This window comes from Sphaerodactylus townsendi, linkage group LG03, assembly GCF_021028975.2.
Source record: "Sphaerodactylus townsendi isolate TG3544 linkage group LG03, MPM_Stown_v2.3, whole genome shotgun sequence".
Lineage (NCBI taxonomy): Eukaryota > Metazoa > Chordata > Lepidosauria > Squamata > Sphaerodactylidae > Sphaerodactylus > Sphaerodactylus townsendi.
In genome coordinates this window covers 146,613,502-146,637,103 of record NC_059427.1, presented here as the reverse complement: position 1 = coordinate 146,637,103, position 23,602 = coordinate 146,613,502, and the positions used below count along the sequence as shown (strand labels likewise).

Sequence of the window (23,602 nt, the reverse complement as noted above, 5' to 3'; positions counted from 1 at the left end):
TTGATGCCGGGGCTACTGGTGACTCCTGCAAGGAAAGAAGGGGCGTTATTAGCCGGCATGAACCCCCTCCCCCCCCCCCCATCTCCCACCCTGAATCCTGTTCCTGCCTGGGAATTCAGATGCCCTCCTGACAGTTTCTCCCATTAAAGACGCTTGCCTGGTGGGCACGTGGCAATCTGTGGAACACTCTCCCCGCACTGTCGATCTTTCTCACACACTCTCTTTCTCACAATACTAGAACCAGGGGGCATCCATTGAAAATGCTGTGGGGAAGAATTAGGACTAATAAAAGGAAACACTTCTTCACGCAACGTGTGATTGGTGTTTGGAATATGCTGCCACAGCAGGTGGTGATGGCCACTCACCTGGATAGCTTTAAAGGGGGCTTGGACAGATTTATGGAGGAGAAGTCGATCTATGGCTACCAATCTTGATCCTATTTGATCTGAGATTGCAAATGCCTTAACAGACCAGGTGATCGGGAGCAACAGCCGCAGAAGGCCATTGCGTTCACATCCTGCATGTGAGCTCCCAATGGCACCTGGTGGGCCACTGCGAGTAGCAGAGAGCTGGACTAGATGGACTCTGGTCTGATCCAGCTGGCTTGTTCTTATGTTCTTATGTTCAGGGGGCAGCTGAAGGTGGGTTTACTGAGAACTACATTTGGCCTGTTTTGCTTTGACTTGCTGGCAAACCTCACTGGACTTTTAAATTGTGACCTGATGTGTTTTTATAGTTACTGCTTCATTCATGTGGTTTCTACTGTTTCCCATTATCCCTTTTTATATTGTAAGCTGCCTTGAATTCCACGAAGGAGAAAGGCAGCAAAGAACTGTTTTAAATAATGAACAGAAAAAGACAAGAGAGTTGGGTTTTTTCCCACGCTTTTCTCTACCTTTAAGGAGCCAGAAAGCAGCTTGAAATCACCTTCCCCTCCCCACATCAGACACCTTGTGATTTAAGTGGGACTGAGAGAGTTTGGAGAGAACAGTGATTAGCCCAAGGTCACCCAGCAGGCCACATGTGCAGGAACGGGGGAACTGAACCTGGTGCACCAGATTAGAGTCCACTGATCATGTGGAGGAGTGGAGAGTCAAACCTGGTTCTCCAGTTCAGAGTCCACTGTTTCTAACCACTACATCACGCTGGCTCCCTGGCTTGCATCCCCTGCCTCTGCTACTCTGGCCCGCCCGCTCATGAGCCACCCACACGGCGGATCAGAGATTGTCGGCCCTGTATTTTGGCCAGCATTATGAAGGCTGCCATCGCAAGCGTATTCCTCTCCCTACCTGTGGCACCGGCCTGCGTGATAATAGCCGACATGGGGATGGTTTTGATGATGGTGGTAGTGCCAGGCTTGGTCGTGTTCGGAGACACACTGCTGATGCCCAGGATGGTGGGTTTAGTGCCCGTACCGCCCGCCTGAGAGCTGGTGATGATCGTGGTAGGCTTGCCGTCCGCCGAGGTTACCAGCTTCAAAATAGTGCCCGCGGGCAGGGGCCCTTTCGTCTATGGGAAGAGAAGCACCAGGAACCAAACACTAGACAAGAAGCATGCCATCATCTTTCTGCGCAGCAAAAATTAACAAAGCACAGGCGCTCATACAGGAAATCAAATGGCAGCTGTGGGTTTTCCGGGCTGTGTGGTCTGGTGGTTCTGGCTCGTAACGTTTCACCCGCATCTATGGCTGGCATCTTCAGAGGAGTGTCACAGTGAGAGGTTTCTCTCCACGGCACAGTGGCTGGCCGTCAATGTGGGTGAAACGTCGGGAGCAAAAACTACCAGACCATGCCCACGACGCCTGGAAAACCCACAACAGCTGAAGTACAGGAAGTCTGTAGGAATGGAAGCCTTTATTGTGCTCTTAGCTCTACGGAACAGTTAGGCTAGTCAGCCTTGAGGTTTCTTTTGACCCCGGGTGTCTTAAGAAGAAGAAGAGAAGAAGAGTTTGGATTTCTATCCCCCCTTTCTCTCCTGCAGGAGACTCAAAGGGGCTGACAATCTCCTTGCCCTTCCCCCCTCACAACAAACACCCTGTGAGGTGGGTGGGGCTGAGAGAGCTCCGAGAAGCTGTGACTAGCCCCAGGTCACCCAGCTGGCGTGTGTGGGAGTGGGCCCAAGGTCACCCAGCTGGTGTGTGGGAGTGGACAGGCTGTCTGAATTCCACAGATGATCCCAGACAAGAAAGAAGAGTTTGGTTTATATCCCCAGCTGCTCCTGCAGGGAGACTCCAAAGGGGCTGACAATCTCCTTGCCCTTCCCCCCTCACAACAAACACCCTGTGAGGTGGGTGGGGCTGAGAGAGCTCCGAGAAGCTGTGACGAGCCCCAGGTCACCCAGCTGGCGTGTGTGGGAGTGGACAGGCTAATCTGAATTCCCCAGATAAGAAGAGAAGAGTTTGGATTTATGTCCCCCTTTCTCTCCTGCAGGAGACTCAAAGGGGCTGACAATCTCTCCTTGCCCTTCCCCCTCACAACAAACACCCTGTGAGGTGGGTGGGAGCTGAGAAAACTCGAGGCTGTGACTATTGCAAGGTCACCCAGCTGGGAGTGTGTGTGGGAGTGGACAGGCTATCCTGAATTCCCCAGATGAAGAAGAAGAAGAGTTTGGATTTATATCCCCCTTTCTCTCCCTGCGAGGGAGACTCAAAGGGAGCTGACCATCTCCTTGCCCTTCCCCCCTCACAACAAACACCCTGTGAGGTGGGTGGGGCTGAGAGAGCTCCGAGAAGCTGTGACTAGCCCCAGGTCACCCAGCTGGCGTGTGTGGGAGTGGACAGGCCAATCTAGAATTCCCCAGATACGAAAGAAGAGTTTGGATTTATATCCCCCCCCTTTCTCTCCTGTAGGAGACTCAAAGGGGCTTACAATCTCCTTGCCCTTCCCCCCCTCACATGGCTTAAACACCCTGTGGTGGGTGGGGCACAAGAAGGAGGCCTCCGAGCTGTGTGACCCAGCCCAAGGTCACCCAGCCAGAAGCGTGTTGGGAGTGGACAGGCTAATCTGAATTCCCAGATAAGAAGAAGAAGAGTTTGGATTTATATCCCCCCTTTCTCTCCTGCAGGAGACTCAAAGGGGCTGACCATCTCCTTGCCCTTCCCCCCTCACAACAAACACCCTGTGAGGTGGGTGGGGCTGAGAGAGCTCCGAGAAGCTGTGACGAGCCCCAGGTCACCCAGCTGGCGTGTGTGGGAGTGGACAGGCTAATCTGAATTCCCCAGATAAGAAGAAGAAGAGTTTGGATTTATATCCCCCCTTTCTCTCCTGCAGGAGACTCAAAGGGGCTGACCATCTCCTTGCCCTTCCCCCCTCACAACAAACACCCTGTGAGGTGGGTGGGGCTGAGAGAGCTCCGAGAAGCTGTGACTAGACTAGGCTCCCAGGTCCTGCCCAGCTGGCGTGCAGGTGGGAGTGGACAGGCTAATCTAGATCTCCCCAGATAAATGAAAGTTAAAGAAGAGTTTGGATTTATATCCCCCCCTTCTCTCTCCTGCAGGGAGACTCAAGGGAGCGTGATAATCTCCTTGCCCTTCCCCCCCCTCACAACAAACACCCTGTGAGGTGGGTGGGGCTGAGAGAGCTCCGAGAAGCTGTGACGAGCCCCAGGTCACCCAGCTGGCGTGTGTGGGAGTGGACAGGCTAATCTGAATTCTGAGATACAAAGAAGAAGAAAGAGTTTTGGATTTTATATCCCCCCTTCCCCTCCTGCAGGAGACTCAAAGGGGGCTGGACAATCTCCTTGCCCTTCCCCCCTCACAACAAACACCCCTGTGTGAGGTGTGGGTGGGGCTGAGAGAACTCGTGAAGCTGTGACTAGCCCTTCAGGTCACCCAGCTGGCTTTAGTGTGTGGGAGTGGACAGGCTAATCCTGAGATTCCCTCAGATAAGAAGAAGAAGAGTTTGGTTATATGTCCCCCCTTTCTCTCCTGCAGGAGACTCAAAGGGAGCTGGACCATCCTCCTTGCCCTTCCCCTCACACAACAAACACCCTGTGAGGTGGGGTTGGGAGCTGAGAGAACTCCAGTATGACCCTAGCTGTGACGGTCACCCAGGTCACACAGCTGGCGTGTGGGAGTGGACAGGCTAATCTGAATTCCCCTGAAGATAAGAAGAAGAGAAGAGTTTGGATTTATATACACCCCCTTCGCTTTTCTCTCACTGCAGGGAGACTCAAAGGGGCCTGACCATCTCACTTGCCCTTCTTCCCCTCACAACAAACACCCCTGTGAGGTGGGTGGGAGCTGAGGAAACTCAGAAGCTGCGTGGCTTGAAGCCCCAGGTCACCCAGCTTTGGCGTGTTATTGGGGAGTGGGACAGGCTAATCTGAATTCCCAGATAAGAAGAAGAAGAAGAGTTTGGTTTATATCCCCCTTTCTCTCTCCTGCAGGAGACTCCAAAGGGGCTGACCATCTCCTTGCCCCTTCCCCTCTGGCAAACACCCTGTGAGGGCAGATTTGGGGCACAGAGTCTCGAAACTCAGCTGTGATGGCAGACCCCAGGTCACCCAGCTACGGTGTGTGGGAGTGGGACAGGCCCCAATCTGAATTCCCCCCCAGATAAAGAAGAAGAAGAGTTTGGATTTATATCCCCCTTTCTCTCCCTGCAGGAGACTCAAGAGGGCTGACCATCTCCTTGCTCCTTCCCCTTGCACAACAAACACCCTGTGAGGTGGAATGGGGTTAGAGACTGAAAACTCGAGAAACTGTGGGTAGCCCAAGGTCACCCAGCTGGCGTGTGTGGGAGTGGACAGGCTAATCTGAATTCCCCAGATAAGAAGAAGAAGAGTTTGGATTTATATCCCCCCTTTCTCTCCTGCAGGAGACTCAAAGGGGCTGACCATCTCCTTGCCCTTCCCCCCTCACAACAAACACCCTGTGAGATTGGGTGGAGACTGAGAGAGAGCTCAGCTGTAGCTTGCAAGGTCACCCAGCTGGCGTGTGTGGGAGTGGACAGGCCCAATCTGAACTGAATAAGAAAGAAGAGTTTGGATTTATATCCCCCCTTTCTCTCCTGCAGGAGACTCAAAGGGGCTGACAATCTCCTCACCCTTCCCCCCTCACAACAAACACCCTGTGAGGTAGGTGGGGCTGAGAGAGCTCCGAGAAGCTGTGACTAGCCCAAGGTCACCCAGCTGGCGTGTGCGGGAGTGCCCAGGCTAATCTGAATTCCCCAGAGAAGCCTCCACAGCTCAAGCGGCAGAGCTGGGAATCAAACCCGGTTCCTCCAGATTAGACGCACGAGCTCTTAACCGCCTACGCCACTGCTGCTTAACAGATCTGGGAGCTGCAAAAGCTGCACGCCATCTGCTGATCCGGAAGGGCACTGGGCCACCGCCTCCGCAACTGAGAAAAGGGCTCTCCGAATGGGGTTAAATAAGGTCACTGTTCATTCCCACGTTGCACATTCTTACTTGGATTATCTGTGTCACGGGGCCACTGGACGCCTGTCCGGTCACAGCCGACGTCTGGACTGGTTTGGTTTGAACGACTGACATCACCTTACCCAAATTGGAAATCTGTTGAGGAAAACACACAACAAAGTGGGGCTGAGTCTGTTGATTCTTCTGACCATGAAAAGACGCCTCCCCACTGATGCTGCCCACTTAGAAGCAGCAGCCCAAGAAAGACCAGAGAAACTTTCCTTCAGCAGTTTAATGGCAGGGCTAGACATCGTGGCAGTGGCAGCCCACGAGTAGCCAGGAAGAAACCTGGGCCTTGACTGTGCTATCCTGAGCTTAGACCTCCCGTGCAACCTCACGGCCAGAGGAAGCAGCAGGAAAGTTGGTTTTGTACCCCCCCTTCTCTACCTTTTGAGGAAGAAGAGTTTGGATTGATATCCCCCCTTTCTCTCCTGTAGGAGACTCAAAGGGGCTGACAATCTCCTTGCCCTTCCCCCCTCACAACAAACACCCTGTGAGGTAGGTGGGGCTGAGAGAGCTCAGAAGAACTGTGACTAGCCCAAGGTCACCCAGCTGGCGTGTGCGGGAGTGCACAGGCTACAAGAAGCTGACCATCACCTTCCCTTCCCTGCAACAGTGAGGCAGGTGGGGTTGAGAGAGCTCTAAGAGAACTGGGACTGGCCCAAAGTCAACCAGCAGGCTTCATGTGGAACAGGAGAAACAAACCCAGGTTCTCCAGATTAGGGCCCACCGCTCATGTGAGAAGTGGGGATCAAACCCGGTTCGCCAAATGAGTCGATCGCTCATGGGAGGAATGGGTAATCAAACCCGGTTCTCTAGATTAGAGTCCATTGCTCTTAACTACTATACCCCGCTGGCATAGTATGGTGAGGGTGTCTACCCCGCCTCACAAACACCATCCTTGAAGCTGGAGGAAGGAGCAACAGACACCTCTCATTTTGTCTAGATAGGGGTCCCAAACATGGATCCTATGGGTGCGATGGAACCAAGTGTTTTCCTGGCACCCGCCAAGGGTTTTTAAAAGTGAGTCGGGCTTTTGCCCAGCAGGGCTTCTGACCGGCTGCTGAAGATCTGAATGACAGTGAAGAGCTCTTAAAACTTGCCACCACCGCACAATTCTCTTCACTGCGTGTATGAAGATAAGCTGTGTGTATACAAAAAACCACACTCATTTAAAAGGTATTCTGTTAAACAGAGCAACTGCCTGGAATGGCGAAGAGTTACTATCAGAGTTAATTTTCATCACTTCTCGCTGTGTTAAGGCATTTAAAATAATGATTGTTTTCTTTTTATTGATTTTGTAGCCTGAAAATGATCCCTATAAGTCTATCTGATCCATCCCGTGTTGAACTGATAGTTGTGGGTTTACAACTGTTAACACGACATCGTCTGCATAACATTTCATCTTACATTCTCCATAATCAATTTTGATACCCCTTATTTTGTGATCCTGTCTGATTGCTGATGCCCTCACTTCTAGTACTAGGTTGAATAAAAGCGAAGACAGGGGACACCCTTGTCGCGTGCCTTTTTCAGTTTGCAGTTCTTCAGTAAGAAGGTCATTTATTAATACTCTGGCTCACTGTTTGGTATATATACTTCAAATCCCAATACGGTCATGGCCACGCTCCCTGACATCTCGTGGCAGCCATTCTGTAAGCCTGCCAACCTTTGTCAGAACTTCAAAGGTGCCCGCCAGGGACCCATGGTCTAGATCAGTGGTTCTCAACCTGTGGGTCCCGACCCCTTTGGGGGTCGAACGACCCTTTCACAGGGGTCACCTAAGACCATCGGAAAACAGTCTTTTTATATTTTATATATACCAATTTTATGATTGGGGTCACAACATGAGGAACTGTATTAAAGGGTCGTGGCATTAGGAAGATTGAGAACCACTGGTCTAGATCTTGTGAGCCACTTCCTCCCAGTTACCAACCTCTACTCTGGAGGCCAGAGTAAGCAGCAACGAAGCAACCTTTCTGCTGCACCTGGGCATAAGCCTCAAAATCTATTCCCTGCACACCTTTTATTTGTTCTTGTATTTTAACATGGGGAGACAATGCTTGGCTAGAAAAGCAGGGTACAACCACCTAGCAAAACCATGCGCCCGGTCCCTGCCTGACCATGGCTCCTGAAACGTACCAGTGCGCTGCCTCCAGGTACTGAGATGGGGCTTTTCACCAGCGTGATCGTCTTGGTCACCCCGCCGACCACCGTGGTCATCACCTGCGCCTGCTGGGCCACAGTGACTGTGCCCGACTTGTGCACGGTGATGATGGGCCGGGTAGGCGTGTTGGTGGTGGACGAGACCGAGGTGCCAACTTGGGCAGCCGCCGTCTTCAGCATGCGGGTCGCAGGGTTGCTCACCTGGTCATCAAAGAGAGTCAGTGTCAGAAGGGCAAAAAACATTTTATTTTTCTCAATGAACTCGTCCGCATAGCTCTGACTTTGGGAGCCAAGATTTGAGCCTGGCTGTTTGCCAAGCTCAGAGGCCCCCTCTCCTCATGCTTTGCGTGGAAGTGACCTCAGGCCTAACATCTGCCCCATCCAGGAAGTACCGTGTTTCCCTGAAAATAAGACAGGGTCTTATATTAATTTTTGCACCAAAAGATGCATTAGGGCTTATTTTCGGGGTAGGGCTTATTTTTGGGGAAACACGGTACCTTCACAATTCATTAAGGCAGGCTCTCGGCAGCCCCGTTGCTTCCTCGTCATGTGTGATGCAAGCTGCATCTTCATTGGCAGGGAGCACCTTGCTGGATCACACCATCCTGATCTGTAACTACTGGTAGGGCTTATTTTTGGAGGAGGGCTTATATTTTAAGCCTCCTCCAAAAACCCTGAAAAATCATGGTAGGGCTTATTTTCGGGGAAACACGGTATGCTGTGGATACTCACCATGACAGGAGAAGAGGCAACTTTGACGGTGGCAGGTAGTGTGGTGGTACCAGGAGAAACAGCCACTGTCTTCACTATGGTGGCGCCAGCAGGGACGCTGAGCATCGTTGGAGTGGAGGAGGGTGGGATTTTTTGAGTGGCGGCAGCCGCTGCTGCCAGAGCAGCCATGCCACTCATCTGAGGACTGCTGCCAATCACCTGACAGGCAGAGAGAGAGAGAAGAGACAATCAGGACAAGGGCTGACGGAAGGGAGCTCTTGTTTGACAGCGTTCCTTTCAGCCCCGGGATGCTACTGCTGCCACAGCTGATGGTGGTACAATATTACTTACCGTCCCTTGAGTGGTCTGCGTGGGCACCACCATGCGCACACCCGCTGGCAAAGACGTCACTGTGAGTGGGCCCTTCCCCACCTGCCCTGCTGAACGCACTGTGACCAGCGGAGGCCCTGCTGTTGCCTGTGGGCCCGTGACTTTCAGCACGGCCGGGACCGCTGCAGAAGAAAGGAGCGACAATTATCAGACAAGCCCAAGTCCTCACGCAAAACTCTAGGGGGCATCTACTACCAGGCCACAAGAAGTAGGCGTCCGTAGGGAAATGGAGATAACTGGCATGTTTGGCGCATGTCCCTCTTGCGCCCTAAACACACCCCACCTCCAAATGAATGCTAGGTAAATCCCCAAGGATCCAACCCCTTGCACTGAACAATCAATGAGAAAACCATGAATTCAAAAGCAGCCTTGTCTCCTTCCAATTTCCCCTTGCTCCCACACAATTTTTAATTCCATCTGAGCAGGGTCGTATGGCCCACTACTTACATTTTCTAACTAACCCCTGCTCAAGGAGAGCCTTCACAATTGCTAGATTCAATGTTATGCCATCTGCCTTACTACATGGCAGGTTTAATAACCTGGAAAAATCTAAAAGGTTGTGTAGCTGTAATTCTAAGGTAGTCGAAACATTGGCTCACCACCTATTACATTGCACTAAATTTGCTAAAATCAGATCTAAATATGTCACTCTACACCCTCTCTTCCAATCTGAGTTAACAGATTCGATTAGATTATTTCTCTTGTTGAACAATTCTGATTCTGTTTTTTGTGAAGAGGTTGCAAGCTTTGTTACGGAAATAATTCAGAGCCAGTAATCATATGTATATATCTGAGGTTATCCTTTTTGCCTTTAAATTTTTTTATGTTTGCTGTGTTTTGTTACTGTTGTTCTATGTATGCCAATAAAGGCTTTGCTTTGCATTTCCCCTTGCTGGCTTTTGAGCAGTGACCTCAAAAATGCTCTGGGTTCTTTTGCAAGTGGCTAAACCAGCCATCTTGGTTTGAAAAGCTCATGTACAGAGGCTGCCCCCAAGTTTATTTCCTTTGAAATACTGACAAGTAACTCGCCACACTGAAGGCTGATCAGAGGCTTGCCAGCAGCTCCCTAAAACCCAACTAAACAACAGACATATCATCAGGACCACTAGTGGTGGGACACCTTGGAGGTACAAAACTTCCCATGCTGGGTGGCTCCCTGAGGAGCCAGGCAATCTTCCTGCCTATTTGGGCTGGCACTTGGGCTTCAGCAACAGTGAGGAGCCTCTCTGGGAAACCATAAACACATTATTTTAACCCTTTTCTTGACTCGAAATCAAGCATGGGAAGGGCCAAAGCAAGAAGGTACTGATTCCTTGAGAGTGTTCCACTGGAGAATTTGCCTGAATTCAGCCCTCCACAATATATCCCAAAAGGCTGCATTTCACAAGATCCAGACTGTATTTCTTTCCGGAGCTTGGGGCCACTCAGAAAAGGCCCTGTTCCTGACCTCAAAGGTACAATGATGTGTATGTATTGTGCCACCCTGGCTTAATCAAGATGCGAGCCAAGGAAACTGTCCTCTGTGGAAAGACAATTTCACAGAGTAGCCATGTCGGTCTGCCGCAGAACAGCGAGATTTCAATGGCTCCTCAAAGACCAACAAGGTTTTTGGGGTATGTGTCAGGATGGCAGCTATGGGGGTTGGGCTGCCTGGGGAACTGTGGCTTTCAGCTATGCAAAGCTATTGCTACTCTGTCTTTTCCACATCTGGCTTATCATCAAGTAACTCCTGATGTAAGGTCCAGGAGAGCCAGAGGAACTGCCCCGCCTGAGGGTTCTACATGTAGGTGGGGGGAGTGAAAAGTACAATCTATACTGGTACTGGTCTGAGAGCTTGAGTCCTCTGTTGCTTTGCTGTCACTTGCAATAAAATCTGAAACTTTTGAAGTTTGACTGGTTCACTGTCATGCAGGGGAGTCCTGACAGCATGAGCTTTAAAAACTCAGGCACTAACCATCTTCACCAGGTATCCAGAGGCGGTGGTGAAGTGGCTGAAACTGAATCCATCAAAGGCAGGGATCCCAAGGCTGACCGAGGAGATCCAGAGTTAAGATCCAGAGCTCCCAACTCTTTGATGGTAGGAAATTCACACCAGCACCAACCACCAGGGGTCCGGTGTGATGATGGAATCCCCCCTTTTGATGGCATTTAGGCCACAAAAGTAGACAGTGGTATTTTTCCATCTTTGCCAGGCTACACAGCTGGCGCCCTTCCCATCTTGCCCTGACATAACTAGTGTGGTCCGTTCAATAGTCCCCTCCAAGTTAGAGTACTACAATTCATTCTTTGCAGGGCTACCCTCAAGGCTGCTCCAAAGACTGCAGCTGGTCCAGAATTTGCCAGCGAGGGAACTTCCAGAGACCCCACAGAGAGTAGCTATTCGACTCGGGCTCTGCCAGCTGCACGGGCTCCAGACTGAGTACTAGATCAGGTTCAAGGCTCTGGTACAGAGCTTTAAAGCCCAAACAGTCTGTACCAGCAGAACCGTATCTCCCGATACACCCCTCCAAAGAGCATTATGGTCAACTGGCAACAACCTGCTGGTGATCCCTGGCCCAAGAAGTGTCCAGCTGTCCTCCACCAGAATCAAAGACTACTCAGCTTTGAATGAACACCCAGTTTAGTGACATCCTGCGCAATCTGGATCAATTCCTCACAGCTAAGACTGAGACGGTCTGCCAGGCCGATGGCTGAAGACAGAAATGGTTGTCATCTTAGCTAGACTCCCTCCTCCCACCCCTGTAGTTGTTTGCTTTTTTACTGTTCCTGTCAGTCCCCTTCCCTTTCTTCCCTCTGCCCCCATACTGGTTATTCCTGAAACTGTTATTTAAGGATTTAAAGGTGCCATCTGGGATTTTAAAGTTTTTCAATAATTTGCATATAGTACGTTACTTTAATTCTACTTTTGGTTGCTAGCCCTGTGGGCATTTTTCCACATGCAGAATAACGCACTTTCAAGCCACTGTGCAGTTGGATTTTACTGCACAAAACAGCAAAATCCACTAGCAAACAATTGTGGAAGTGGATTGAAAGTGCATTATTCTGCGTGGGCGAAAGTGCCCAGACTGCAGCCAGCAAAGAGCAGAATACAAATCTAACAATCAAATAAATGAAATCTTGTTCTCCTGCCACAGCCAGCTCAGAGACTAACACAGCTCTCTCACTGGATCTTAGCGGGAGGTGCGTGCTCATGCCTCGTAACAAGTTTTCCAGGTTTCTTTGAGCAAAGGAATGCACAGTGCATAGGGTGTTCGAGAAGCAAGCTAAAAGAAGACCAGGGAAATCTTTGGTCATTCTAAAAAAGAGCTATTCTGTTTTTCACTTATCCCTTACCTTGTGGGCGGGGGGTGGCAACAGCGGCGGCAGCCACAGGCGCGGGCATGGGCATTGGGCTGCTGGACACGGCAGGCAACACCTGGATGGTAGTTGTGGTCGGTGGAGCAGGAGTGGCGGCAGCAGCAGCGGTCGCAGCGGCAGTCGCAGCGGCAACGGCCGTGGCCTGGGGTAGCAACGTGATGCCCATCTGTGCCAGTGGCTGCATGGCACTGACCGGGGCGGCTGCAGCTGGAGCAGGGCTTTTGGGGGGGTTGACAGGCACCGAGGGTACAGGGTTGGCAGCTGGCGAGGTGGCGGCTGGGATGTCGTACTTCTGCAGCTGGAGCAAGTAAGTGTCGGCCGTCGGGACGGAGCCCCAGCTCACTTCCAAGGAGTTGGTGTTGGCTCGGACCAGCTGAACTCGAGAAGGCGGAGGAGGTTTCTCTGCAAAGGGAGAAGGAGGTGTTAGGGCGAAGACCGCTCGAGGAGGATGGGGGTCCAACAAAAGAACTTCAGATCTTTTACACCCCAATGCCTTTCTGCACCTCGCCTAACAAGGAATTCACTGTGTGTTAAATCTACAGATTCTTAGCAAGGTTAAGAGTCTTGGGTTCGTTGCAAGCTGAAAGACCAAATTAACATTTTCCCCTGCCTAACACAGGCAGACAAGAGGCCAGCTAAAGCAAATCAACACAGGAGCAGCAGAGGCGTAGGAGGTTAAGAGCTCGTGTATCTAACCTGGAGGAAGCGGGTTTGATTCCCAGCTCTGCCGCCTGAGCTGTGGAGGCTTATCTGGGGAATTCAGATTAGCCTGTACACTCCCACACACGCCAGCTGGGTGACCTTGGGCTAGTCACAGCTTCTCGGAGATCTCTCAGCCCCACCCACCTCCCAGGGTGTTTGTTGTGAGGGGGGAAGGGCAAGGAGATTGTCAGCCCCTTTGAGTCTCCTGCAGGAGAGAAAGGGGGGGATATAAATCCAAACTCTTCTTCTTCATCATCATCCTCAGCCAGGGATGAGTGTGGCTCAGTGGCAGAGCATAAGCTGGGCACGCAGAAGGTCTCAGGTTCAAGCCCCGGCATCGCCAATCAATGACCACATAAAGCTGCCTCACATTGAACCAAGCTGTTGATCCGCCAAAGGAAGTATTGTCTACTCAAACCAGCGGCTGCTCTCCAGGGTTTCAGGTAGAGGTCTTTCACAACACCAATTGCCTGGTCTTTTCAACTGGAGATGCCAGGGATTGAAACTGGGGCTTTCTGCATTCTAAGCAAATGCTATACCATCGCCCGAACGTGAAAGTCCTCTACCCAGGACCCTAAAGAGCCCCTGCCAGTCCGCAAAGACAACAGTGGCTGTGAAACTAACGCTACACCCTCCCCGCTCAGACAGGATAAAAGGGACAGTACAAGGGATGGTCTGGTAATTTAATTTCTATACTGCCCTCCCGCCAAGGGCTCAGGGCGGTGTACAACACATATAATATAAACAACAATAAGCAGTATTACAAAATATCAAAACATCAGCACAAGATATTTTGCTTCAGCTCACAAATGAGGGGAAATAAACATTCCATTTTTTCCCCAAGTAAACTCCTTCCACATGGAAGCCTCAGGGCATAGCCTCACTTCCTCTTTGCCATGCTGGTTTGCCAATGAAAGGAGATTTAGGTATGGGAAAAATACCTCTGGGGATCATTCCCCAGAAAACAAGCCTAGCTGTATATCTGGAACAACTAGTTGATTACAAGAATAGATGGGTCATAACCAGAGCGAGATGCAACTCCTTTCCCTCAGTCTACGTCCAAGGGAACTTTCTCAAGGTGTGGGTGTTGACCTTTAAGGCCTTACTGCCTGGGACTCCTGCAGGCATCTTTGGGACCGTGACAATTTCTATATGTCCCTGTCTCGACTCCTCTGTGTTCGGCAGAGGCCAATTTACTGGAGGCCCCTGGGTCTCCCTAATGATGCGGTTGGTTCTTCCACTCGGGCTAGGGCCTTCACGGTGCCTCTGGTTCTCGCCTGGTGGGAACACTCTCCCTCCAGGAAGCTATCCGGGTCTCCATGATCCTTTGCGGATTTCCGCAGGGCCTGTAAGACTGAGTTGTTCCACCGGGCCTTTGGGGAGACCACCTGCTGAGTGTGCCCCTCCCCTCTGCTCCATATGGGTCCCTAACATCATCAGGACCCACTGTCTCCCCCCCCCCCCCATTTTCTTGGGAGGGCTCAAGTAAGGATTTCGTGGGACGCCTATGTTAGGAAATAACTGCTGTTTTAACTGTATTTATGAGAATTGTTTTATGATGATTTTATATATGATGTTTTTATGTTGTACACCGCCCTGAGCCCTTCGGGGATAGGGCGGTATATCAAATCAAATCAGTAATCATCATCATCCACACAACGAACGTCGCTGCCGGTACTGTCCCTATACATCAGACTCAATCTCTCATATTTTGCTGTATTGTTCAAAGTATAACAACTTTAGAATTGACTTGTGGGCACTGTTACCAACAGGATTCACGCTATTCTCCAATAAAAGAAAATGTTTAAGCTCCTGAGCAGTTCCAATGTAGAAATTTTGGAAGCAGTTGCCATATATTTTAAGGCGTGTTTTACAATGTAATAATGAGTGATTTTTTTAATGTATCTGGAAATGTTTGACATTTTCTTGATTATACGCCTAATAAAGGTTCTGGACTGGAAGTTAGCAGTAGTTCTCCTTCCACTATACCTGGAGAAGGGGGACACTCAAACACAGCGATTCTTGTACCTACAGTCTTACCAGGAAAGGCTATTTGTTTGAATCTGCTCTAAAATCAGATTTTTATGCACACTTCCTTCCAAGGTACCACACCCAACTCTCTCACCTGTCTCCAGGTACCAGAGATCCTTGCAGCAGACCTGGTTGTTCCATGCCTTGCGGTAGCCGTCCCGACCACTCCAGATATACAAGCGTGTGTTGATAGCCACGGCACAGTGGCCAGCTCGTGCCCGAGGGATGTTATCCTCTAGTGTGTCCATCAGAATGGGCTCCCAAGCCATGGAGTCTATACAAAAAGACAAAGAAGTCAGATAGAGAGGGTGGGAACGGGTGGGTAAAGTCTCAAGATTGTGTCATTTTCCCTTCACATACCTAGGTTGAGGCAAGCGAGCGTGTTTGTGCATTTCCACTCTTTTTCATGGGTGGCCACTTTAACATCATCCATGACGAGAGGCACCCAGCCCCCAAACACGTACATCCTGCCAAGGGAACCGAAGAAAATGAATGTAAGGCAGTATGGCAGAGCAGAGTCTCAGACAGAGCAGTATCCCAGGTTCAAGTCACCTCCTGCCCATGACTGGGCTATTTGGCCCCATGGTGCACTGGGCTACCACAAAGGTAAAGTAGAGGAGAACCATGGTTGGGCATCAGTAACAGAACTAGGCCACAACCACGAGACAAGACTGATTTTAATCAGTAATTTTTGTGTATTTCATTGCACATTTATTATTTACAGTACAAGTCACCTTGCAGTTGCTCAAAGATAAAAAGGTGACTAATAAATGTTCTAAACCATAGGTGTCAAACTCGTGGCCCTCCAGATGTTATAGATTACATGATGCTGGCGGGAATGATGGGAATTGTAGTCCATAACATCTGGAGGGCCGCGAGTTTGACACCTGTGTTCTAAACAAAACGATTTAAAAAAAGGAGTGGGGATTTATATCCCACCTTTCTCACCTGTAAGATGACTCAAGGCGGCTCACAAACTCCTTTCCCTTTCCCTTCTTCCCCCCACAACAGACGCCTTGTGAGGCAGCTGGGGCAGGGAGAGTTCTGAAGAACTGTGACTGGTCCAAGGTCACCCAGCAGGCTTCATGTGCAGGAGTGCGGAAACCAATCCAGTTCACCAGTTAAGAGCCTGCCGCTCATATGGAGGAGTGGGGACTCAAACCTGGTTCTCCAGATCACAGTCCACTGCTCCTAACCACTACACCATGCTGGCTCTCTGATAAAACAAATAAATGCAAAAAGGCAGCCAGCATCCCAGCAGGCGATAATAGTGGATCCCACTGCAACACACAGCAACACTGGTGACTTCTTCCAGTCGGTGTGTGTAAAGGGCCATCAATCTGCAGCTGACTTAAGGAGACCCTGTAGGGTTTCCAAGGGAAGAGACATACAGAGGTGGCTTGCTATTGCCTGTATACCAGGACCAGCCCTGTTCAGCTTTTGAGATCTGATGAGATTGGATTAGCCTGGGCTGTCTATCTTCCATCACTCTAAGTTAAGGCGACAGAAATGAGAAGCCAAAGTACAAACTGGTCCACAAGGCCTTGTGCCCAGACTACTGTAGCTTTAAAATGATACATGGGAAAACTTGGCCAATGTTGAATGGGAATGTTGTCATCGGGGGTTTCACTGCCACTAGTCCTACCCAATCCTCCAACAGCAATCTACACCCTGTGAGGTGGGATAAAAACGGGTGAGGGACAAAAGCAAACCCCAAGGGCATGCTAAGTTCATGAACAATGGACTCCACCCAAACACAGGATTGGCATTCACCAATACTACTGCTGCTGCAGGGCATAAAAATGTGAATCACTTCCTGGACTGATAAGCCCCACCCACAATACAATACTATCAACCACAGCTTTGCAATACAAGTTCCACCCAAACACTTACTGATTGGTTCCCCACCCTGGGACATTGTCAATATATACCCCACTAAACATTCCCTTCTCTCTGGACACAGTGTGTAACAGACTGTGACACATCTCTGAAGATGCCAGCCACAGATGCAGGCGAAACGTTAGGAACAAGATCCACCAGATCACGCCCACGCAGCCCGGAAAACCCACCAGAACCGGGTAAGGGACAATTTGCTCAAACAGAATAAAGGAGCTGACGTGTGCCAGGGCTTACTTGTTCCCGATGGTTGTGGCTGAATGCAGGCTGCGCGGAAGAGGCGCCACGCCGCTCAATGTGGGCTTATTCCATGTCAAAGAATCTAAAGGAGAAGGGGAGAAACACAAAAAGAGTCACGAAGGAATTGGTCGGAGTACCTAGTCACACTCACAAGAAAGCAAACCCCTGACTAGAGCAAGAACCCTTCTGAACAGCTCTTGAGACGCTCCTAGATCTAGTACTGAAAACCTTGCCCCAGTAGCCAATTTGCCATTACCAATGTCCAGCGTCCAGAGGTCACCCAGACGACAGCCGCTCATGCCACCATAGATGACCAACTTGGATTTCTTGTTGTCCTTTTCTGTGTACACCACAGCAGTGTGGGACTCCCGTGGGGGAGGAAGCACCCCATACGTGATGGGAATGTCCCAGGCCACCACGCCAGTACCTGGACGCAGCTCCAAGATGTAGAGGTCATTCAGGTATCTGTAGTAGAGAGGGGGGGAAAGTTAGGAAACATACTTGATTTTCAGTTGCACCGGGGATCTAATTGCCTTTAGTTCCCTTTTGGCAGCCATTGGAATGAACATTTTTATAGGTATTTGGAAGCAGCGGCAACTGGAGTCGGACAGTCAGTCTGAATGTTTCTAACACAGTGCAGAGAAAAACACATACCTGGGAATATTGTTCTTGGGGTCTTCACTGTCATTGGCCAGCCCCCCAAATAGGTAGCATTTGTTCCCCACCAATGAAAAGCTATGGCCAAGACGGGGGCAGGGCGGGGGGCCATTCTTGGGAGTTTTGGCTTTCAGTCTTTTCCACTCCCAGCGGCTGGCCTAAAAGGAAAGTATGGGGTTAAGATGAGTGAGTGACGCTGGTTCTAGACAGCCAGGACCCATGCTGCATAGAAATGGCAGGGAACAAGGGGAGAAAGGAAACTAGAAAGGAAATCCCAGAACCTGATCTAGAGCTGAGACCAACCACACCTTAGAAACAAACATTTTGGGCAGTACAAGCTTTCAAGACTCAAAGATTCCTTCATCAGATACAAGTGAGAATGGAAATCCATTAGTCCTTATTTCCCGGTCTGGAGGTGGCGAAGGTGTCGCAAAGGAAGGTGTCAGGAGTCAAAAGTATCTGGGAACTTCATTCTCTTTTGTATCTGATGAGTTTTGAGATGTCTAGCTGGCCTCCCTCCCTCTTGTCACCCCTCTTTTTTGATCCTTAAATCAGGGGATGGTGGTGCATCAGCCTACCCTGATTTGTTTTAGTGCCATCGTTACATAAGTTTTAAAACTTGTATTTTATTATTTTTACAGTAGTATTTTATCTATACTGTTAGCCGCTCTGAGCCTGCTTTGGGGGGGCCCCACCCCCCCCCCCCCCATATGACTAGATGGCTGCAGCCCGGGCACATTTGACCCCATGTGTCCCCATGGGTGGTATGCCTCTGGCTTGAAGTGTCTTCTGTTGCACTTACCCTTTGCTCGCCCCAACCTGTTCGGGGCTGCTGCTGCTCAGTTATCTGCCTCCTCCTTGCAATGGGGGCGGCGGGGGTGGGGACAAAGTGATAGATGGAAAAAGCAGGCTGACTGACTGCCCATCAGCTTTTCAAATGGCAAAAAGTGATCTTTGCCTCTGGCCAATAGTAAATCATCACTCAAGGCAGCTTAGAAATATATAAAATATTTTATTTATTATACCCATCCATGAAAGAGGAATATGTAGTGAGGAGACTGTGGGAAAAAGGCCGCACGGTTAAAAAAAAAAAGTACAAACGAACACAAACAAAAACCCGCTTCTACAACCATCTTCTCCCCCATGGAGATCCAGTCTTAGGGTACGGACTTTGATCCCTGACCAAATAAGCATCCTCCTATCAGCTGTTCTCTGTACAACTAGCTGGTCTGATCAGAAATCCCACCAGAAACGGCGGTGTGCCAACGGTGCCGGCTCTACAGGGCAAGCCGTAGCAGCAAAGCAACGCCCACGCAAGGCCCCAACGGGAGGACGGGGCTCCAGAGTCAAGAAGGTGCTGTCAGCACCGTGAGAACTTCATTCCTTCCGCTCCTGCGTGTCTGCTTTAGGCCTCAAATTCATCACTCTCTTCGGGCTCACGAGAGGGCCGGGCGACGAGGTCTGTGGAGAAAAAGGAAGTCTGACCCCCGTCTTCCATTCCGTCATGAAGTCGCTCCCACCCAGCCATTTCCTATTGTGCTTTTAAGACTTGCCCCAGAAGATAAACAAGCTGCAGCGGCCTAGCTACAGAAACTCACACAGCTATAACCATGCTTTCCGGCAGGGGCCCCGATGCGGCGCCCACGGGCACCACAGCACCTGCGAACACCTTTCCTGCTGCTTGCCCAGTGTTTTTATAAAGCGGGTGGGGCCAACCAGGTTTCTGGCTGCCTAGTGGAGATTTAATTGGCTGGGCAGCAACCAATCAAATCTCTGGCTTTGGCAGGAGCCATTTTGCTGTTCCAAAGATGCTCACAAGCTCAAAAAGTTTGGGGACTCCTATGGAATACAATTGCAAACCCTAACCCTGAGCCCTTCAGGGGAGGGAGGTCTATAAATATAATAAATAAATGAATGAATGAATGAATGAATGAATGAATGAATGAATGAATGAATTCCACCCAACCCCACTTCTCCTCCCCTCCCCCTTGGTTGGGAAGTTTTAGTCCTCCTGGTGACAGAGAGAGAAAAAAGGGGTTGGTCCAGCTCCCACAATCAATTCTTCTGCACTTTTGTTAGGTTTTCTACTGGGGTGAAGGGCCGCCATAAAAGATGCTTGAGGGAAGCCGTCTAAAAGGACAGCAACGGAAAGGCTGTTTGTGTTTACCTCACCTCCAGCAACCTGAGGTGGTCTACCCAACTCACAATGCCAATAAGACCAGGCCTCTGTCATTCAAAGCCAACAGAAGGAATTTGGTCTTAACACCAGAGCCATTTTCCTACATGCTCTTTTGTCTAAGCAATCCTTCCTGCCACTGCAGACCCTATTTTGGGTGTCAAGACACAAATCATCTCCATGAAGACGGTTTCGGAGGGTAGCTGTGTTGGTCTGGACGCCATGCATGCATGCATGTATGTATGTTATGTATGTATGTATGTATGTATGTATGTATGTATGTATGTATGTATGTATGTATGTATGTAAATAAAATAATTTATTTATTTATTTATATATATTTTTATACCGCCCCATCCCCAGGGGCTCTGGGCGGTGTACAACAAAACTAATACAACGAAATCAGGAGCGAATAATAATTAAAACAACAACAATCCATAAGGCTCCATCATTAAAACATACTAAAACATACTAAATTTTTGTTAAAACAGCGGTAATCATAATAAAAGGTGCCCGGTAAATCCTTACTCTTAAAACCCTCCCCTAGGGAGTAGCCGGACTCCTCCATAGGAGGATAGTCTGGGTGTAAACGAGCAGGGGCGCCATACTCAGCGGCTGGTTACTCCAAAGGCCCTGCGGAACAACTCAGTCTTACAGGCCCTGCGGAACTCACCACTCCATGCCCTACAAGCAGCGGCTTAGGGGGCTGAGTATGTTTAGTCCAGAAAAGAGAAGGTTAAGGGGTGACACGATGGCCATGTTTAAATATCTGAAAGGATGTCATGTTGAAGAGGGAATAACCTTGTTGTCTGCTGCTCCAGAGACTAGAGTCTGCTGCTCCAGAGTCTGCTGCTCCAGAGACTAGGACCAGGGGTCATGGATTCAAGGTTCAGGAAAAGAGATCCCACCTAAACATTAGGGAGAACCTGCTGCCGGTAAGGGCTGTTCGACAGTGAAATACGCTGCTTCAGAGTGCAGTGGAGTCTCCTTCTGCAGGGGGTTTTAAACAGAGGCTGGATGGACCTCTGTCAGGGGTGATTTGATTGTTTATTCCTGCATGGATTTGATGGCCCTTGTGGCCTCTTCCAACTCTGTGATCATATTCTGTGTTTGCGGTAGAAGAGATTAATTGGAGTTCGGTTGACGCCTTAGAGACCATCAATATTTTTGGGGACATAAACTTTCGAGAGTGAAATGGACAAAATCCAGAGCCATTAACTTTGACACTGTACCTATTGCCTATGCTTGGTGCAGAGCGGATGTATGCTTGCTACAGCTTACGCCCAGCAACCACCAATTGGTAGAATTCTACACCTGCAGGCATGCTCTGCGTAAGCACAGAAGAGGCATGTTGGCTCAGACCAAAGACCCATCAAATCCAGAAATTCATACACACTATGGGCAGCCAGCTGCCTCTAGGACAGGGGTGGGCAATTATTTTTTCCATGGGGCCGCATAAGAAACAGAAAATATTGTGGAGGGCCGGGCCAAAAGGCTGGACTCAATTCTGCATAATAGGGGCTGATAAGTGACAGACAGGTGCACAGATCAACTTGGAATCAGTGGCAACAGTTCTGCATACAACACTATTTGGCACAAAGAATCACAGGCTTAACCTACCTGCATAGTTGTCCACTGTGACAATCAAGCAAGTGGGGAGACTTAAGTCCCTTGACCTACTTTTTTCATCGACTGGCGCTTTTGAAAGCCCCGCAGAAGCAGGCAGCCAAGGCAACCGGCTTCTGCGGGGCTTTCAAAGGCGCCTCGCTCCCCAGCAAGGCAGGGGGACGAAGCGCTTTTGAAAGCCCCAGCCAAGGCAACCGGCTTCTGTGGGGCTTTCAAAGGAGGGGATCGCCCCAGAAGCCACTGTGCAAGGGGGGAAGGGTTAACGTGAGCAGCGCGGTTCTAAACAGGTCCTCTTAGGCCAGGGCCAAGTCTGTCATAAGGGCCAGTCAGGGTCATCCGGCCCCCGGGCCGTCAGGGTCATCTGGCCCCCGGGCCGTATAATGCCCAGGTCTGCTCTAGGAAGATCACAAACAAGATGATGGCAATGTTATCCTCCTGCCCTTTGTACCAAGCGACTGATTAAAGGGGCGCACTGGCTCTGGTACCGGAGGGAGTCGATCTCCATCAGGACTAGTAGCCATTAGCACAAGATTCAAGTAAATGGATTATGGGCTGGGGCATCTAGCCCTGCGTGAGCGTGACATCCCATGCATCAAGTCAGACACAAGTGGAAGCAAGCACAGTCCAGTTCCCTCCAAAACAGAAGGCCTTTGGAAGCCAGGGCCGAGGGTAACGGGTTGCAGCCTTGTGAAGCGAAGCACACGGAAGAGCAACCGTGGCTCTAACAGCGCTTCTTGAATTCCACCCCCTGGTCCTGGGGTCCCCAACCGTTTTGAGCCTCTGCGCAGCTTTGGATCTTTGATCTGTGCGCAGTCACGTAATGCCTTCCGGAGGATATGGAGCCAGCCGCAAAATGGCTGCCCCAGCTTACCTTCAACAACACAGCGAAGATCCTTGTGTTGTGCTGGCGGCTGCTGCTGAAACATCTTAAAAATCTGCACAACCAATCAAGTCTCCAGTGGCCAAATAGAAGCCTGGCTGGGCAAAAGCTTGCTACAAACTTTCTACAAACATTTGGGTGCCCCGCAATGGGATCATTTAGAAGAAGAGTTTGGATTTATATCCCCTCTTTCTCTCCTGTAAGGAGACTCAAAGGGGCTTACAATTTCCTTTCCTTCCTCCGCCCCCCCACAAACACCCTGTGAGGTGGGTGGGGCTGAGAGAGCTCTGAAGAACTGTGACTAGCCCAAGGTCACCCAGCCGGCATGTGTTGGGATGCATAAGCGAATCTGGTTCACCGGATAAGCCTCCACAGCTCAGGTGGCAGAGCAGAGAAACAAACCCAGTTCTCCAGATTAGAGTGCACCTGCTCTTAACCACTACACCACGCTAGCCGACTCACACCGGACTCCATCTCCAGTGGCAGAGGCAGGAGATACAGAGTGGGAAGTTACCTTCCTGTAAGGAGAGTGAGGCTAGTACTCCCATGCTGTCCAGGGCCCCGTCGGCGTAGAGTGCTAGCCGGTCCATTATGCGCTTCCGTGCCGGGTTGATGACGATCTTGGGGCTGGAGTTACCTGCGAAGAAAGCGACAGATCTGAGCAACTGGCTGAGAGGGAACTCAACTTTGCCAGGGAGGAAAGGGAATCAGAGGCCGGACCGATTTGCTAACCAGGAAGTGATGCAGCCGTGATTTTTTAGCTTGTGCCTACACGGCTTGAAGGAGGGACTTTACTTACTGCCAAACATTACAAAGCGCCTTTTGCTGGTGGCAGGCGACCTGTAACTAGACAGCACAACACTGCAGGAAGAGTTTTGCAGGAGACTGAATGGGCAGCTACACACACAAGGAAGAAGTGGGCACCCCCAATACATAAGGCGTATTTGAAAAATAGTTGTCTCTTGCTGCACGTGCCTTCGCTCTCCTTACAGACACCACTTTAGGGTATTCTCAAATGCTCCTTTGGGGCTCAGAAACGGGCTCCCAGGGCAGGTTCAGACCCACGATTTCCTGAGTAGCGTTCAGAAGTACGTGCCAGATGCTGTTGTTCCACAGAGCTGCAGGCTGAGCAGGGTTCAGACACGGAGCAGATAACGGCTGTATTGGTGCCTTGTGTCCCTGGCTGGAATGTTGCAACTCTTGAGATTTTAATCATTTGCTCCTGTGTTTGCCTTCTCCTTTCAATTGTGCAGAATTCTACTTGTGTGAACCACCTCAGGCCATTTCTGTGGGGGAATGGTGGCGTACCAAAACCTTTATCGATAAACATACTGTCTGGTGGGCACATGAGT

General features: G+C 50.2%; 2 protein-coding genes across 3 annotated transcripts in view; both read right to left on the bottom strand.

The window, feature by feature from the left end:
• MECP2 (methyl-CpG binding protein 2) overlaps positions 1-23,602 on the bottom strand; it is a 207,894-nt gene that overhangs the window by 28,263 nt on the left and 156,029 nt on the right. The window lies entirely within an intron of this gene.
• Positions 1,370-15,046, bottom strand: LOC125429491 (filaggrin-like). Its single transcript, XM_048490636.1, has 7 exons — positions 14,870-15,046; positions 12,019-12,444; positions 8,647-8,807; positions 8,317-8,514; positions 7,561-7,785; positions 5,410-5,514; positions 1,370-1,509 (listed from the first exon to the last, which is right to left on the bottom strand). Exons 1-6 carry the CDS (start codon positions 14,914-14,916, stop codon positions 5,498-5,500), a joined length of 1,074 nt encoding a protein of 357 aa, XP_048346593.1. The 5' UTR covers positions 14,917-15,046; the 3' UTR covers positions 1,370-1,509; positions 5,410-5,497.

What these genes read in the sequence shown, in the direction of transcription:
- LOC125429491 (XM_048490636.1), bottom strand. Translation starts at nt 14,916, where the DNA reads ATGGAACAACCAGGTCTGCTGCAAGGATCTCTGGTACCTGGAGACAG. An exon ending in CGCAGACCACTCAAGGGACG is followed by an intron (nt 8,515 to 8,646) that starts GTAAGTAATATT and finishes TCTGCCTGTCAG; the next exon opens with GTGATTGGCAGCAGTCCTCA. An exon ending in TTGCCTCTTCTCCTGTCATG is followed by an intron (nt 7,786 to 8,316) that starts GTGAGTATCCAC and finishes TTTGATGACCAG; the next exon opens with GTGAGCAACCCTGCGACCCG.